The 18380-nt window shown below is 45.0% G+C and overlaps 1 protein-coding gene across 1 annotated transcript in view; it reads left to right on the top strand.

Annotated features, from left to right (window-relative positions):
* Positions 1-18380, top strand: part of LOC118309544 (gamma-aminobutyric acid receptor subunit gamma-3-like) — a 57505-nt gene that overhangs the window by 27585 nt on the left and 11540 nt on the right. The window contains exons 4-8 of the mRNA XM_035631799.2: positions 5102-5193; positions 5604-5735; positions 8648-8730; positions 12620-12757; positions 17675-17827. Of these exons, the coding sequence (XP_035487692.1) occupies positions 5102-5193; positions 5604-5735; positions 8648-8730; positions 12620-12757; positions 17675-17827 (598 nt within the window). The remainder of the gene's footprint in view (positions 1-5101; positions 5194-5603; positions 5736-8647; positions 8731-12619; positions 12758-17674; positions 17828-18380) is intronic.

Here is an 18380-nt window from a genome sequence, read left to right as displayed (position 1 = left end):
CGAACCAGGAGAAACCCTCTGGCTAGACCGCAGTCCTGCGCTCTGATTGGCTGTAGATGGCGCCGATTCGTCCAGCTATTTATCCCTCCATTCATCATCTATATCGCTTATCCTCAAATGCTCGCAGAAGCGACTGCAGCAGATCCCAGCTGACCCCCCCGGACTGGTTCAGATATTTCACCTTCTAGTCGGACTTGGCGACGTCTTGAAATGCGAGTTCTCACATTGCAGATGGCGACTGCCGATCAAACGCCAATTAGGCCGCGACCTGGGGCTTTTGTCTGCGACTTCCAAAATGTGTCTGAGTAGAAATTCATAGTCTGAAAAGAAGGAGCTATTGGCTGTTCTCTCCGTTCACATTCAACGTAGGAGCCTGATCAGCGCCAAGTGTTCGTCTGACACTATTGAGAACAAAATAATCTCATGCCAATGCTCCATCAGTCGTCAAAACGTCAAAGTGCCATTTCCTGCAGTCTCAGCGAATGTGGACGCTTTCAGTGCTTCACTGTCATTGACAGAGTTCTTTCTCTGATGTGTGGATGAGAAACCTCTGTGGCCAGGTAACAGTCTCTCACACCCTTTTTATGAGAGAGATACCTGTTCAAACTGGAGTGCACTCAGAGCGACAACTCAATATCGCTCCACTCGTTCAGAAAAGAGCTTAACAGATACACAAATGGCAACAAGTCCGGTAATGAGCACATTGGTCCAAGTGACTCATCCGGGAACAGAGCGAGGAGAAGACTGACGCACCGTCTGGATGAAATGTGACCGCTGACGTGTTGGAACATTGATCAGCTGACACGGGGACGACCACTTTATCAGTAATCTGGCGCGTCGTTCTCCTTAATCTTCATCGCCGTCCTCGCCCCTTTATTAGATTCCATTACCTTCGTCCGCTTCCTCCCTGATTCCTCTGATTGTTTTCAAGAATCAACTCAGAAGGGGAAGCTACGGGGGGAGGCATGTTCGTCACAAATTGCATGATATTTATTTTTAAGCTTCAACGCGACTTGAATTATCCAGCAATATAATCTACATCTGGAAAAGACAGATGCTAAGAGCTGATTCAGGTGCTCAAACTGACCTCAGATTAATCCACACCACTGCAACATCCAGTACTCGACCACCGCCGCCACGATTACCGATACAAAGAAAAGTAAATCACGTGTCCCAGAGTTGGACACAGACACACAGGTGCTGATCGTACCTCACGAGAGATGCTCAGCGGAACACAGCCGACATCATTTCTTCCAGCCAGGTATGCAAATGATTCCCTTTTGTTCCTTTCAAGGCTCTTTCTATTTGATTCTTAGGACAAAAGCATGTTAATGAAATTAGCCCCACACACACACACACACACCGAAGCAATCTTTAAAATGCCACTGATAACCGCAGGTGCCGCACACTTTTGTTTGAAACACGTGTGACAGAAGTTCATCGTCGCCCCGAAGCGGCGGGAGAATGTTCGTAGTTTGGCGTCAAGTCTTCCCATCGCCGGAGGGGGGGGGGGGGGGGGGGGGGGGGGGGGTGTCACTGGTGGGCGCCCTGCAGGACAGGGCAGCAGCAAAGCATTCTGGGTCAGGGCGAGTATTTGGGCACGTGGATATTTAAATACGGCTCATCACGAAGTATCAGCCGAGTCTGCTCACAAGTGGACGCACGGCGTGGAGGGACCCGACGCTCCTCGTGTTCCTCGCTCTCCTCCTTCTTGTGGGAGGAAAATCTAGTCCAGCGACCAAATTTCTGGGAGTTATAAATATTTTACTTATAAATATTTATACCAACTATGCCGCATCAGTTTTGCCTGAAGAAGTACATTAGTCAGTGATCTGTGCTCCGGTCTGTTATTCCCTTCACTGCAAAGCATCACAACGTACAAAGAGCAAGACAGTGTGTTAGAGACGACTGGACTCCACTGGAAGTTAAGGTCGTACTACCACCACGGTGTCAAAATACTCCAGAACAAGCCACAGCCCAAAGTAGAAAGTACTCGTTGCTGCACTATTACTGTGAAAGATTCATTTAAACTTATCATATTTGCCAAGCAGAGAAGGTACGATTTCAAAAACACGTATTATAATATGATCCTATGATTGTTATCCATTTAATGTGAAAGCTCCGAGCAGGAAGTTGACACAAGCACGTTTCAAAGGAATATCAAGTCATTCCATGATGGATTTCAAACAATCCCTGTACCTAAATCCTGCTGCGCTGGGGATAGGAGGGAATCACGTCCTGAATATTTTAACACCTTAAAAATGAAATATTTAAACCCTAAATAAAGAACTCGCTGACTTTGTGCGTTGGACGACACAAAGAAAGTCACTCTTGATGATCACACGTCTTTGCCTCATTGTTTCTTTGTCAATAGTTTTGAGTAATGGACCCTTAAACACCTCCACTTTCTGACTTTGAAAGGGATCCCGGGGGGAATAATGCCGGCCTCCGTAGTTAATTTCAGTCCGGTATCTTCGAACACTCGGCATCATTGTTTTGCATAATGTCCATGAATAATGGACCTGCCTCAGAGCCTTGTCAGGTAGGTGGAGTCCCCCAAAAGGGCCGAGAGGAAGCAGAAAATCCCATTTGGGGATTTGCCGTGAGAGAGTTCATCTCCCCGCCTGGCGTAACATGTCGCCGTCTGAAATAAGGGAGCGTCAGCGTCATTATGTGTCTCCCCGCCGTTCCCCTCCAAAGGTCACGCAGGCCCACGGTAACCATGGGTTGTCTGGTGACAGATGTATTTGGAAGGTCAGGCCTCATCTGTTTTTGGAAAAGGGCAAAAAAAGGCTGAAAGTGACTGACACTGTGTGAGAATCAGTGCAACTTTGAACACGTACATTATGTGCTATGATAGCTTCCTCTGTTAAGTGCCTTGAGATAACCTGTGGGATAATTCGGCGTTAAATGAAAACAGAATTTAAGGGGCACAGGATATCAACATCCGTGATATATCTTTTGATGCATCTAAAAATCTAACTAACTTTCTCCCTAAATGCCAACGTATTATTTTCCTCCGTTTGATTGCAGCGTCCAATGAGTTCCCGCTGTCTGACCTTATCAGTGAAGTATCAGTCCGCCTTATTGGCATGCCACAAAGGACTTCCAGCTGATGCACTGACCTTCTGCCGGCCATGTTGGAGGTCCCCGGCCTCTGAGGGAGCCATGGAAAGACGTGAAAAGCTTGTCGTTTCTAAAATGTCCGACTTAATGGTTAATGTAAATGTGTTTAACCTCTGGCTTGTTTCTGCTCGATCGCAGGGCATCGGCTTTATCCTCACATAATATCTTTATCTCCAAGTAATGTCATATTTTTCTAATCCAACTTAGTTGTAATGTAGTCACCTTGACAATGTGTTTTCAGTGTCATTGCGACTTAATTTCCCTGATTTATGAGCCTGAATAATGTGAGCAGTTAAACTCAGAGGTCCATATGGAAATCGTAAAAACTACATTTGCTTGGTCCCATAATCCTTCAGTGGAATTCAGCTTGCTGATACCTAACACCATTCAAAATGCTCCATTCGTTCCCTGGGGGCAGTTTGTGGCAATGCCTGGCAGAAATTGTTGATAACAACGTCTACAGCTGCAAATCAACATCAGCATGAGCTCAGTCGTTATCGTAGAAATGTGCCGCGCTCGTGTTTTGGCGCCGTGACTCCGACCCTGTCACTCCTCAACTTTTTTTCGTGGGGAGTGACACAGACAGACAGAGAGTGAGTGGAGATTCTCGCCTTGTCACTCCCCCGACTCGCCCAGCGCCCTGACCTTGTCGTTTGCCATCGTTACTCACCCACTCCCTCGCTTCCTCGCGGCGAGCGAGGCAGTGGGACAAAGTCAACCTGGATTCACCATCCACTCCGTCGCCACAAGGGCCGCGAGTGGGGAGGGACAACGATACTTTGATTACCAATCAGTCGCCAATCGCTGCTTCGAGTGGCTAAATATCTGGGCGAATCAAACTACAGCCAATCAGAGAAGGGCCGTGGCGTAGTCGGGGTTTCTCCCAGTGAAAGCTGATTAATCCCACAACTTTGAAGGTCGTAGGGTCTGAACTCGACAGGACTCTCTAGGAGTCTACAGGTGGATGAGGTCGTGCATGTATGAAACACTAACTGACCCCAAGCTCTTACTAAACACAATCATGATCGATGTGTAACGTCTTTAAACAACAACGTCCTGACACTGGAACTCTTGCCAGTTTAGTACTGTACACGCCTCAGACATCTCTACCTTCGTGGGCCCACCTCAGTTATTCAACGGAGAGTGAGTTCCACCCTGTTTGTATCATACAGAGTGGATGTGCACCACCTTCTAAAAGTCTTGCAACTGCGTCCGTACTACTTTTGTTTTACAAAAACCTCACGTCACCAAAATAGAAGCATCAGCGTCCATGAAGGGTGTCTGCTGAAATCTGGATGGGTGACGGTCGTGTACACGACGGTTCTGACAGCAGAGCTTAAAGAAACAATAAAAGCCGTTAATGGAAGGTTCAAAGCCAGTGGAGATCAATGAGTGAAGCTCTTTGTCGGCTATATTTTGCCATGGTTATATTTACTCATTGTTTGGATCCGTAAGGAACGTGCAGACTCACTCCTGGTTGATTTGTCTCCGAGTTGGGAGGTTACATTTGTTAATTGTCACATCGTGCACTTATTGGAATTTTTGGCTCTGACCAAAGCAGCGATTGCAGTTTAACCTCCTCAATTCAATCAAAAAGAAAAATCGGACATTTCTCATTAACTAAAATCTATTTCCAACAATCTAACTCCGGTGGTATTCTCAAGGATACTTCACTGTCAACTCATGCTGTGTTGAAAAGGAATGGAATTTGAAAAAAGGAATTTGAACTACTTATTTTAGAACGTCCTCATTGTCAAACTTCTCTCTTCTATTAGAAGAAGGGTCATTGCCGAGGTAAGAAAAAAAGAAATGTCCATATCAAATGCATAATGTGTGTTCCAGTGTTCCAGCGGGTTGCCAGTGTGGTGTTCCAGTGGTTTCTCACCGGCTCGGGCAGAAAGACCCTCTCGCCTCCTATGTGTCTCTGGTCTATACTTGTGAGATCCGTATATCGACTGTACTTCTCTCTCCGCAGGAGTACCAGATCGATATCATCTTCGCCCAGACCTGGGTGGACACCCGTCTGCGGTACAACAGCAGCAGCATGCGGATTCTAACCCTCAACAGGTAGTGGATTTACTCAGGATGTACCGACGGCGTCATTTCAAATCCCTGCGTACGCGGCGGCAGCATTGACACGTCTAAGTGATAATCAGAGCACTGTTGTTTTGAATCGACTGTAGCTGTGGGCGTCTTTCTCTCCGCTGCACCAACTATTGCGTTTCAACATTTTCAATCTGTGAATATCCAGAGCAATATTCTTCCCTCTCTCAGGAAGAGGCTCTGTAATTGATGGAATAAATTGATTGATGTGCTTTGTCTCCCCATGCCGCCCCGTTTTTTTATTAGCTTCTCATTGGGAAGTGACGCTGCTTCATATTTTTCCCAGAGAAAGTCAAAGGGAATTCAACAGCAATCATCTCTTACTACCTGCTTCCCACTCCCTCTGTGTGTTTTCGCCTCTTTTTGTCAAACAGCAATATGGTCGGCCTGATCTGGCTGCCCGACACCATCTTCAGGAATTCCAAGACGGCCGACTCCCACTGGATAACGACACCCAATCAGCTGCTCCGCATCTGGAACAATGGAAAAATACTCTACACACTGAGGTACAAAAAGACTAAATTACTCAATGGCTTGTTTTTTCTCGTGGGAGTCGATGGAAAGCTAGAATCCAAATTTGGGTTCAAAAGTGGCGAAAACAGCAACTCATGCCCAGGCGGCGACTGGTGGCTCCCACTGAAACAGTGGTTTCCAATAGTAGTCAGTTCTTCCCAGTTGCCAGATTATTAGGGACGGCCGACGAGAAACGACTGCAGCTTCATACGACAGTCGATCACAATGTGCACTTTGTGTCGAAACTGTTTCACTTCGTGGTTATTTTGAAGGAGGCCGTATGTGAGACGTTGCGTTATGCTCACGCGTGTTTCCATTTCTTTGTCCATCCTATTCACACCAGTGAGGATACTGTGGCTTAATGCACATCCATACACTTTCCGGAGCCAGATGACAGATATAATCTCCATCCATCTTGGCCACACTTGCCTTACTTCCTGAAGCTTCTCTGGCAGGAACCCTTCACCCATTAAAATACTCTTCTAGGCAAAAGAGAGGCGTGATTGTGATGGTGTACAATGGGCTTAGTGCGTTGTGCTTCGAGTGGCTGGGGGGGGAAATCACTCAGAAAAACATGATTGTAGCCTCTTTTCTTTTTCCCGAAAAGAGTATTACAAAAACAAACTCCTCTTGACGAAAAAATAAATCACTTGCCTCTCAGGGCTTCGGTAAACAGCATCTGACAGCATCTCCGTGGTGGAGAGATGACACACAGTGGGAGGCTGTGCATGTGTGTGTGTGTGTGTGGCCTTATCACAAAATAACCCTCACTCTGTCTATGAGAGAAAAAAAGAAGAAGACGAAAGAACAACTCTGGACAGGTTCTTCTTAAACTTGAGTGGCATCTGGGCTTATGAACCCTCGAGCTCTGACATGAGCTTTTTCTGTCTTGAGGATCCAATTTTACCTGCGTGTCCAGGATTTCAGAGTAGACCTTGGCCAAACAGCAAATAGCACCAGGAGTGTTTGCTTTCCGCCCCTTACAGGGGCCGATGCACAGCTCCGGCAGCGTCGGGACGGCTCACAATCTGTCATGAGGAGGTGAATAAATAAGTACATGCAAATAAAAGAGTGCTAAAGTGTGAGTTCTCCGAGCAATGGGCGTGTTCCTCTTCGTTCTCTCTCATGCCTCATATTCTGTGCAGGAGGCGATGTGGCTTTGCAGACAGACAACTTGTATTTCTAGATACAGGGGAAAAGAAAGGCCGTATATCATATATAAAAGGCTTTCTGATCATTACCTACAACAAGTGTAGGGCAGTGATTTGGACTGAGGCTGAGACAGATATCCGGAAGGGTTCAGCAGTTCATAACTATTATACTGCTGGTTTAAAGCTGCACTCATCAATATTTTATAATAACAATGGACATAATGTGTCAAGTTGAAAGAACTAACAGAATCCAGCGTCGCAGTTTCTCCCTCAGCTCGACGCAGAAGTACACACAACAAGTACTGATGCAGGTTTATGTCTGTTAGATGTGTAAATACATTTATATACGCTAACATTCACACCATAACAGTGCTATAATAGGTCATTGTTAAGTTTTTAGCTTCACGTGTGATTCAGCTTAAATATTTCCTTTAATTTCTAATTTCTACAGACCTCAGGTGTTTTCCACCTCAAAAGAGAACACATTTGCATGTCATGAGATCAACTAATCCTATTTCTTGCTCGTTGGCTTTGATGATGTTGTGGTAATGCTTACGTTCACATGAATTGTTGCTGACAAAGGTGTGAAACAATGACTTGAATCTTAATTATGCATCTTGTTTGATCTAGCAACAAATCGGGTGCACAACAGCCACTGAATTTGCATCTGCAGGAGCAGGTCTTTGAGAACATGACTAAAACTATTTGCAGCCGTAGTTTTTTTTTAGCACCCAACACGGCTGTGTGCGGATGCTGACAGTGGAGTGACTTCAAAACATCACTACTGTACATGACGGCTCCTGGAGAGACACCAACCTTCGAGCTACAATGGGAAAACAAGAGATTCCTCTTCACAGCCACAACCTTCGCCCCACAATGTCTGGGTTTCAGCAGCTAATTTGACTTGCACTAATGCGCGCCTCGGTGATGAATCTGAAAATGATTGTTCATTAAAAGGTTATTAAGTCCAGAGGAGGCGCATGTTTGGAGGCATCTTTGCCAAACCTCTCACCTCGGCTCCTCAGGCGTGCCTAGATTTGGACGTCCTGTCCGCTGACAAGGACGGAGGGCGAGTGTCTATATGCAAATGGCAAAGCAGACATCGTCTGCACTTTGTTCACCTGCAAATAAGATGTTGAGACGGACCTCTCCCTGCTTTGATGGAGACGCCGGTTAATGAGAGGGAGGACATTTGAATCAGGGACACAACACCTATTTGTGAAATGGTCTCATTTGTGCAGCAATTTTCACATCCGGTGAAAATGAATTTTAGAAATATACAGTTGATTGAATTAACACCCTGAGAGTTTATAGTGAGTCACATCCAGGTTTATATTTTGGATGTTAAACAGATCCCCGGTGTCTTTGTGATCACTGTTGCTCCTCCAGAACATCTGGTGCTGATCATAACTCCAGTTTTCAGAAGCTTACATGCCCTCGGGGGCCTGACCTATAAGTTAATGCCATCTTTGCAGAAAAAAAAAAGATGCAACAGCAAGTGTCTGGTGCTGATGATTAAACAGTTGTGTCATTCTGAGGCATTCACACATCAGCCAAGCAACCGAGTGTGATCCTTCACCATCTGGTTTGAAGCCAGCGCTTCTTATACTTCTTATAAAAGTGAATTATGTGACATAAGCAATGATGCACACCGTGCACTACATGGACTGCGAAATGAAGGATTTGACGCATTGTTAGTGTCTTGAATATCTTTGTCTAAGTATGTCTGCCCGTGTGCTCCTCTCCCTCTCCAGGATGACCATCAACGCAGAATGCCAGCTGCAACTCCATAATTTCCCAATGGACGAACACTCCTGTCCTCTCGTCTTCTCCAGCTGTGAATATTGGCAATGAACACACACACGTGCACACACGCTGTCACACACAGCCAAATATGCACATTTTCATGCAGGGCAATGTCGACACATGTAACACCTGCCAGGGAAAAGCTTTTGGGGCAAAGTCAGTCGGAATAGAGAGACAAGGAGGCAACGGCGAAATGATCAGTGTTGACGGGATTTAAATAAAAAGACCATGAGCAAAAAGTTCATTTGAGGCGTAAAAGCTAGAGGACATCCCAGCAGGGAGGTGTTCAGCTGCAGAGGGAGTCATGAAAACTGCTCTTTGACGAGAGCACAGATTCATGCCAAACGGCAAGAACCGAAACCGACCTTCTCCGCCTGATCAGCACCAACACCTGAGCTGGGAACCTGCGAGATGCAGGAACATGGGAGGCTGTCGGGACGAGGAGCTGATCACTGATTGGGGAATTTAGCATCAGAGTGAAGACAAATCAGTCAGAGACTTTTCTGAAACATTTTCTATATTTTGCTAGACTCCAGGGCTCAGCCGAACTAACTGTTTGTTGTCACGTCCAAATCACACCAAGGATTAATCACGAGGCAGCCAGAAGCTCAAGAGAAGCTTTCTGCAATGATAATAATCATAACAATTCGACCCTTAGACAGATTTAATTCAATTTGGTTTTATTACAAGGTTATTTGTACACCAGCTACAAATGATTTGAAATCGCCAGCGCACAATTTTTCTGCAGATTTCTCTCAGCATCCCCTAGGTAGCCGGGTACAGACTGTAGACCTGCCTCCCACTGACTGATTGCATTCAGATGAATCACTAAGGCCAAGAAAAAAAAAGCACTTACAGGTATATAGGAAAGATATAAAGGCAAAGAATGAAAATGCACAAAGCAATAGTTTGACCAGGCTCCACTCGGTGACCTGCACACTTTCAATGGAAAGACCTTCCTGATTGAAGGAGGCTCGGTAAGTTAATGGACAAGCAAACAAACTGTCAAATAAAATGAATTAGATCATTTAAGCCCGACCTCTGTGCAAAGCAAAGCCAGCTGTCTTTATCATACTGAGCTAAGATACTGTCGTCTCATATTTACCACACTTGCATTCATTTTTTAAGGTTCACAAAGTCCCACACAAATGTCAAAAAGTGGATGTAAATGTCAGGTGCTCCATTAAGCAGTCCCTAGTAATGTGCACCAAATTCTCATTAGTTGGTAAATGACAGGTCATTCTGTTGGACCAGACGCTTCCACCGCCAGACATCATTCAATTATAATCGTTACCTGATGCGACTGCAGATGGCGGTGTTTGTCCCCCGCCTTCATTAAAGCTCCTCTCGACCGACCACAGAGCTCACGCTCACAGCGTGATGAGACACGATGTAACGCCGCGTAGTGAAAAGAGATATCGACTGCAAATGGACTTCCGTTATGTTTCTGCTCTCAGCAGTAATAACCCCCGTTGTGCTTCGAAATGTCCAGAGCTCTTGAATTTGTACATGTGATATTGTCTTATTATTGGGGAAAACGCCGCAGACGTACGTTTTTCTACGCATGAGTAAATCCGCTTTCCAAATTTTCATTCAACTCCGATAAGATATTGCAAATTCCAAACGAAAGCCGTTGCCGTCAGCGTTGATATCAAAGTATAACACGAGACGCTCGGAGATGCGAAAAATGAAAGCAAGTGAGCAGCGAGTGTCTGGACGCCGGCTCGCCTCCGTCGGTTTTGCATGAACATCTCACCCGTTTCACGGCAGATGGTTTGCAAGATGAAGCTCTGCTGAAGAGGAGGAGGCCGAGACGCGGACCGGAGGTGACTTACAGTCTCTCTGAGTCATTGTTCACCAGGGTGACATCTGATTATGAAGCTGCAATTTGCCGTCAATTCTCTTCTCCCCCTAAAGTCCAAACACATAATCCTTTCTCACACGCGGTAACATCCACCGCCGCTCTCTCTTGCTCTTAATGCATCGTGATATTGTTGAAGCCTCATGCACGAGGCTTTTAAAATGTTCCCTCTCGACATCATGAAGCAAATCAGAAGTCTCCCCATTATGTCTGTAATCACTTTCCTTCATCGAGATAGAACATTAGAAACACGATGAACGCCGTGACGCTCTCGCTCATCCGTCTTATCTCTTCTGATTCCTTGTTTCGTGGAGGCAGATGTATTTCGTGATGGACATTATGAAAAGTGATCTGGTAGGTGGAAACGTCATGGAGTTTTTTTTGTTTTTTCTAAATCAGCTACAGTTTATTCACTGTATAATGACCAAACAGTTTTTGTGTATGGGAGCTTGTTGCTCCTGATTCTTTAAATGTAAAATGCTCCAATTAAACCTGTTGCAGATTTAACCACATCTCTTGCTATTCAAACAGGCGAGTCGTGCATTTAAAGATGTAATCAGCACAAGTCGTCGAGGACCTCCATCACGACCGCCACAGGTCTTGTTAGACTATTTGAAAAGCCCCAGCAGGGCGTCATGATTGGTCGGTCAGCAGAGGTTGTCAACTCTGATTTTGATTTTGAAAGGCTCATAAAAAAGAAAAGGACTTTCTGAGTGTCGCTGTGAAGAACGAGGGGGGGGAAATGCAGAATGCTTCCATTTCAAAAGTAGCTGACACTGGAAATAAAGTGAAACTGACCTTCTATACAGGTATCGCTGCAGAAGAGGAACACTTCTCTGCAACAGGAATGTGCTTACAGTCAGCCCTTTTCTCTCCTCTCACTTCACGATAAGTTATCTTTACTAGGCAGAGCTGTAGTTTTCAACAGAACGTCGTGCTGTAGGTAGATAAGGATGGTTGCCATACTTATAATGAGCTTCAGAGACTTTCACATAAAGCTATTCATTAAAAAATCATGATTACCCACGAGGAGTACTGTAAAGAAATGTTTTAAAGTTGAACTGAAGTTTTGCTGGCTGTGTATATAAATGATATATAATTTCTCTCAGATATAAATGGACTTGTTTACAGGGATATTGGTCGACCCTCGTCTCCTCTGCTCGGAGGACAGACAGGGAGAGTAATTGCATCATAAGAGGCCGCGGCAGATTGAAATTTATGACATTGGTTCGGAACATGTTACGTCAGGGGGCTGCTGAAGGCATGAAACATCATAAGAAACAATTCTGGCTATGAAGATACACTGGTCACACAATGGTAATACTGTTTGCAGTAAAGATCATTTCACAAACACACCGAGGGAAATATGATCGCAATAATGTCCGCCGTCTATATTAGAGTTTGGAAGAACATGAATCTTGTCTTGCACCGTGGTGATTGCTCTTGGTTATAGAAGCATTTACATAATTTGTCTGGTTTCCACAACAGGGCACAACAAGATTGGCCACCTGCTCATTAATACTGTCACACTCACTTCTTTCTTTAAAAGAAAGAAAAGTAAAATTACTTCAACCGTCGAATGAGCTCAGCTTTATTTGAACATTTAAAAAAGAGTAGTAGTTTAGGAGATAAGTTTCAATAGACATGTTTTCCCCGAAAAGTTTGCATTACAATATTACACCAGAAAAAAGGAATTCAAGATTTTTTTTAATGACCAATTGACTTATACTTGAAGAAGTATTATTCTACTAGATAAATACTACATTGAATGACACGTTAGAGTGAATATTTGTTCAGTGTGCGTGCTCTACAGCAGAGTCCAGGCAAACAAGTTAACGGTAATTGCTCAGTGGCTCTGCAGTCCGCTGAACTGCCTGTGAAACCTCGCTGTATAAATTTGTATAAATCATGCATAAATCAGGTATAAATCATGCATATAATAAAAACTGCAATGCTGCATTAATCCTTCCTGTATTCGTTGCCTTCAACTTGTCTTTTTTTTTTCTTTCTGCATCCCCTCTCTCGCACACACCAACCTCGCTCTCCGTGCGCGTCGCAGACGGCTACCCGAGGGACGAGATCGTGTACAAGTGGAAGCGGAACTCGGTGGAGACCTCAGACCAGAAGTACTGGAGGCTTTACCAGTTTGATTTCATGGGGCTCAGAAACAGCACAGATGTGCTCACGACGACAGCGGGTAAGAACGGCGGCAACGAAAGGTCAAGAAAACACCAACTTGGTTTCTATTCTTTGCTCCTGCCCGATGCAGAGGTCAAAGGTCAGTTTGACCTGCAGACTAGCAGCTAGTTGAGAGTCTTGCTGAAGGACGACCTGCCCTGAGCCTTTCACAGGTTAACATTAGCCCCATGCCCATGAATGTAATCATATGACTACTCATATGATGTCCCCCCGGGTGGACCAGCAAATAGGATTTCTCCACTGACATTAATCATCAGGATAAAAGATTTAAGAAGGAAGTTTAATTATCAACCCTTCTCCTTCTCTCTTCTCGTGCCCTCCTCGCGGTTATTAGGGCTTTGTGTTCTTTGATGATTGAATTTGTGTTTGCGAGGCAGTGGCTCCAACAGGTGCCAGTAATAATACCAGGAGCCGGACGAGCGCTTATTATATTCAAATGAAGAATTCCCCATGACTCTTGCAGAAAAAGAAGAAGCAGATCCTAATTACTTTATAAGTGGGGCATTGTGGATGAGGGAGAGAGACAAAGAGCATGACACAATAATTGTTCACCCCCATTAACCTTGTTTATGAGTCGCATGTGTTACTTTTCATTTGTGCCGCGCGGTCTTTTGTCTTCCTGGATCTGCATAATGTGTCCTGACTCAGCTGTCCACGAGCTGAAACCTCCCTTCATGAACATTCCAGGAACAAGAGAACTGGGCACGATGGAGTGATGGGATAGCAGATAGTGGCATCGAATCATTAAGGAGCTGCGAGGAAATAAGTCCATTTTGTTTTGTAGAACGTCAAATCAAATATCAAACACATCCCTCTTTATAACTAATGACACATTCAGGGAACAACATTTCTTTTGTAAGCGTAACTTTGTCCCCCACTGGGAATAGTGATTGAGCATCCTGTTTGTATTTAATGAGAAATGGCCGTTGTATGGCCTTTGTGTTTCTGATCACAAAACAGAAAGGTGACTGATGAGCACTACTCTAGACACCTCCATGGATTATATCTGTTTCCCGACTCCCGCTGCATCGTCACAGCACAGGCAAACTCATTTTCTGCCGAGATGCACTGAAGCAACTGCAAACCTACACATCTGCCTCACGCTGTTCAAGAAAATTAGCCGTTTTCTCATTTATTACCTCGGCTCTTCTTCCTGCTCCACTCGCCGGCGCTCACGCTCCCCACGCGTGATGATTGGATTCCCAGCTAAAAATACCCGTCATTAATTTACATCATGACAAACTTGGAAAGTGCTGTGTTTCTCTTCCCTCCTCTCGCCCTCTCCATCCCTCTCCCTCGCCTCGCTTTCTCCTCCGTCCCTCACAGACACTTGAGGTGTGGGGCTGTTTTAATGAGGACCGAGTGGACAGATCCCCGGCCACCGAGCCACTCGGGACCCTCGGTCACAAATCCGCCGTCGTTATCAATTCAGCCGCGTCCTCTTCAAACGGCCCGAGGCGGAATCTCAAACACTCCAGCGCTTTGTTCTACGGTCCCATTGCAAATTCTACCAAAAGCTTCCATTATGCCCTTTTCTGCAGCTACACTGCAGAAAGGCTGAGGCCTTTTCTTTCTCTACATGTCCACCCAGGAAATATCTCTCGTGCCCTTTTGTCAAGAATGTGTAGTAAAATTGCTGACAACCCACAGCCTCTGTTCTCCGATTGACCCTGGAATTAATTAATGTAGTTCATTACAATACTCATATCCATTATTATAATAGTTATGATATCTGTTTGTCTGTTGTTGTTGTTTTTTAAGCCGGATATCACGTAGGTGTCAAGAATTTTTAAAAGCTAGCCAGATACAGAGACGTTATCACTTCAGGCAACAAAAGTGGCAGGTATCTACCAAAGAGAAAACTGCTTGGCCATGATTTTCAGCTTAAAATGCAAAAGGTGTCCTGCAAAAAAGTTATTCAGCGCGCCAGAAGACGCCATGTGCAACTTAACATATATGTGACATCATTCAAATCTGTCTTCCAGCCATTCATCTCTTTGCTTCTCTCCATCTGTCCGTTTCTATTGTCTGACAGAGTAATATGAGTATGACACATGTTACAGAACATGTTAAGCAGCAGTAACTTCCACGAAGGGAAGGGAAAGTATCCTCATATACATGTTGTTTTCTTGACATCGTCACATTTGTGTGAGTTAGTGGAAGGAGGAGGCAGCCACGACAACAACATTCCAGCTGTCACGAGCTCATTAATGAAAAACGCTTCCACACAGAGTGGACAGGGTCAGTTTTCTGCAGCCGTGTGCAAACAGAGCGGCTGTTAGTCTCCTGACGGAAGGTGAACAAAGTCGGGAACGTTCCTCTCTGCAGCCGCCATTCAGTTCGTGTAACTTTAACATGACACGTTGCAAAAAGGATAATTGCTTATATTACTATATCATATGATCATATATGCTATTCCTAGTATCACAAGCACTCTTACCTGGATATAAAGCCAGTATTGTCATTTCTATACTTTGTTTTGACCTCAGTCAGTCTTAGCATCACAAACATTGCTTTGTAAATGAAAATACCACTCAGTGTTCAGTTATTTCCAGCTGGTCCTTGATTGATTGATATCAATATCAGTGTTGCAGTTGTAGGGAGGTGTCGAGATGCGGAGGCATGGCCACCATCTCTCACTTTCTGGGAATTTCTGTGGCGCGTGCTCTCACCTACAGATGCAGGGTTTCACTGCAATGATTGATATTGTAAATAATATCACAACACGATTAACCGTCTGCAACCACAACATCACAACTCCATTTCCCAACTCAAATGACTGGGGGCCAAGGAAGCTAGCTTGCAAATACAAACGCAACATCATGTCCAACATGTTAGGAAGCCTGGTTATTCATATTGGTATATATGGTTATTATCTGTGTCACTGCACGGATACATCAACCTCGAAAGTGATGAACACTCCTCTGCATCAGTTTCACAAAGAAACCATAGTCTTCATTCATTCCACCTGGCGGTCGATCGAGCTGCGAGCGGAGGACAAGAGGTTTTCTGAAATGTTTTATCAGATCATTCCGAGGCCGCACACCTCAGAGGCATAATGCTTTTCTGATGCACGTAACTTTCTCGAGGTTAGAAAGGTTTTGCAGCTCAACATCCCTGCTGGGGGAAATTAAAACGCTCATGACAACTGCAGGCATCTACAGACGGGAACAGAGGCACAGAGAGGTTTTTTCTTCCTTTTACTTTATGGACTCCATTAAGGTTGAATCTTATTCACCTCACAGATTTTGAATATCTCCTCTCAACGTCTTTCTTTCCCCCTCGTCTGTCTTCCCTCACACTTGATCCAAATCAGGCAGACCTGAATCCAAACCAGCGCACGAGAAACGGAACACTTGCCAGGGTTTTCTTTGAGCAATAATAACAACTTTCACATATTTCCGTAGAAGTTTATCGCCTTTATGCTGCACAGACACCATCTTGACAAAGTGACTGAAGACCTCAGCTCAGCTTTAGACACCTCTGGTGGCTGACAGCGCTCTAAGATGGTTTCTGTTCAACACAACAGATGATGCCTGGTTTTCGCTGCAGCGTTCCCCAGGGATCCTTCCTCGGCTCCTGGCTGGTTTTTTTGCAAGTGCTTCACCTAGATTCTCTTAGTCCCAAACATGATATACAGATCTGTGGACGTTACATAACCAGCTGACTAATCTGCTGACTGTCACGGCGTTCCAATAAAGCTGCAGAAAAAGAAAGTGTCTGCGGAAAAGATGTCGGTTCAGGCCTCGGGTTTGATGACCAAGTGAAGAGAACAGCACGGTGGAGCTGCCGGCTGCAAATCAGACCTTTTTAATTACTCGTGAGCCACTGTGCTGATTCAGATCCTCGGGGACGACGGTCGGTAGTTTATGAGGGGAAAAATGTAATTTATAAAAAAGCAGGGTCACCTTACATTATAGGCGGCGTTCGGGTAATCTAGGACTTTTGGATAATGTGTGACCCCTGAGGATCAATGTGTTCTTTTCCTGATCTAACCAAATCTAGCTACCACAGGTTTGGCATTGATGTCATCTGACTGATGTAGGTGATGTCACAGAAAGGGGCAGGGCGCTTGTCGATCAGGAAGCATCCCTGCGGATTGCATGACATCGTCCGTTAAGCTGTTTTCAAACATGAACTCCGGAAAGGGGGGTCCCGGGGTGCGCGTCTGAAAAACAGCTCTAGATAAGATTGCGGCAAAGATTAATGTCAAGGATCAGATTAGATCAGTTTGATAACGAACTTGAGTGTCTGTTACATAGCGACAGAAAATTCCCTTCAGTTTGTGGCTCGAACAACATAAAAAGAGCACTTAGGCCAAAGGATCTTGTATTCTCTGTTATTCTGAAGTAAGAAATCCAACCGTTTCATAAGCACGGCTGTTATGAGAACTTTCCACTGAGAGTGTGTTCACTAAAGGCAAGTGGGGGATTACGTTCAAGCCTTACATTCCTGTTACTGAGGCTATTTTCTTTCCACTTACAGAACGCACTTTTTTCTTTTTTCCTCGGTGTCCAGTTGTATTGTGCCAGCGTGTAAGAATCTCAAGAACAAATGACACATTGGATTGACTTATTGTTTTCCAGCAGCCGTGCAAACTGTGGCTGAGAGCTGAAGCGCTACAGTGTGATATGTAACGCGACATGTCAGAACAGATCCACGCGTAAAAATGTGTCACAGAAGGAAAAAGAAATGAACAAAGCTCGAGTGCATGGCAGGACCAAAGAGTTTTCAGGGTTGTGGAACTAGAAGGACGGGTTCGTCTGACAAATATTAAATCCGATTTTGTCTGTCTTGTGCATGAGGGAGACATGATGCTCAACACAAACAAGCCATGATGCTGAGGAGGAGTGTGACTCCTATTGCTGCTCGCTCGTTTGGTCACTACATTCCCTCTCTCTGTCTGTGTCGACAGGTGAATATGTGGTGATGACGGTGTACTTCGACCTCAGCAGAAGGATGGGCTACTTCACCATCCAGACCTACATCCCCTGCATCCTGACGGTGGTCCTCTCCTGGGTCTCCTTCTGGATCAAGAGCGACGCCACGCCTGCCAGGACGGCCCTAGGTACACACCAGCACCTATATCTAAATGGGCTTGTTTTACTTCATCATGCGAAAAAGAAGCTTTTCTGTTTCACCCACTAAATTGGCCGGTATATTCTCTTGCACGTTGAATATCTTTATCATCGCATCGGTTTGACTTGTTTGCCGTATATTTTTTTGTTGACGTGTCTATTTGCTTTGCATTATGTCCTCCCCGCTGCATGCCCGCCATTAGTTCATTTGCTTGCCTGTGGATGATGATGTTGTGCAACGTGCTCATGGTTTCCTGTTTGAGGTGAATTCAAGGTGAGTGTCTGACAGGTTCCTTCCTGATTTCATGTTATTCATTTTCTCATAAATAGTAATTGGACCTCTCCGAGTGTTTCTGAACTCGATGTTAAGGGGTTTTAACGTGCAGACGATAGGTTGGTTTAGGAGGAATGCTGAACAGAGGCACAGTCGGTCTCACTCTTGACCTCGGAGTAAAACAACACAGGAAGGGAAAATGTTGCCGAGGAGGCAATTAACCCCAAATCTGACACGGCTCCGAACCAACAGAAAAAACACTTGACATT

Source organism: Scophthalmus maximus, chromosome 1 (assembly GCF_022379125.1).
Source record: "Scophthalmus maximus strain ysfricsl-2021 chromosome 1, ASM2237912v1, whole genome shotgun sequence".
Classification (NCBI taxonomy): domain Eukaryota; kingdom Metazoa; phylum Chordata; class Actinopteri; order Pleuronectiformes; family Scophthalmidae; genus Scophthalmus; species Scophthalmus maximus.
This window is presented reverse-complemented; position numbering and strand designations above follow the sequence as displayed.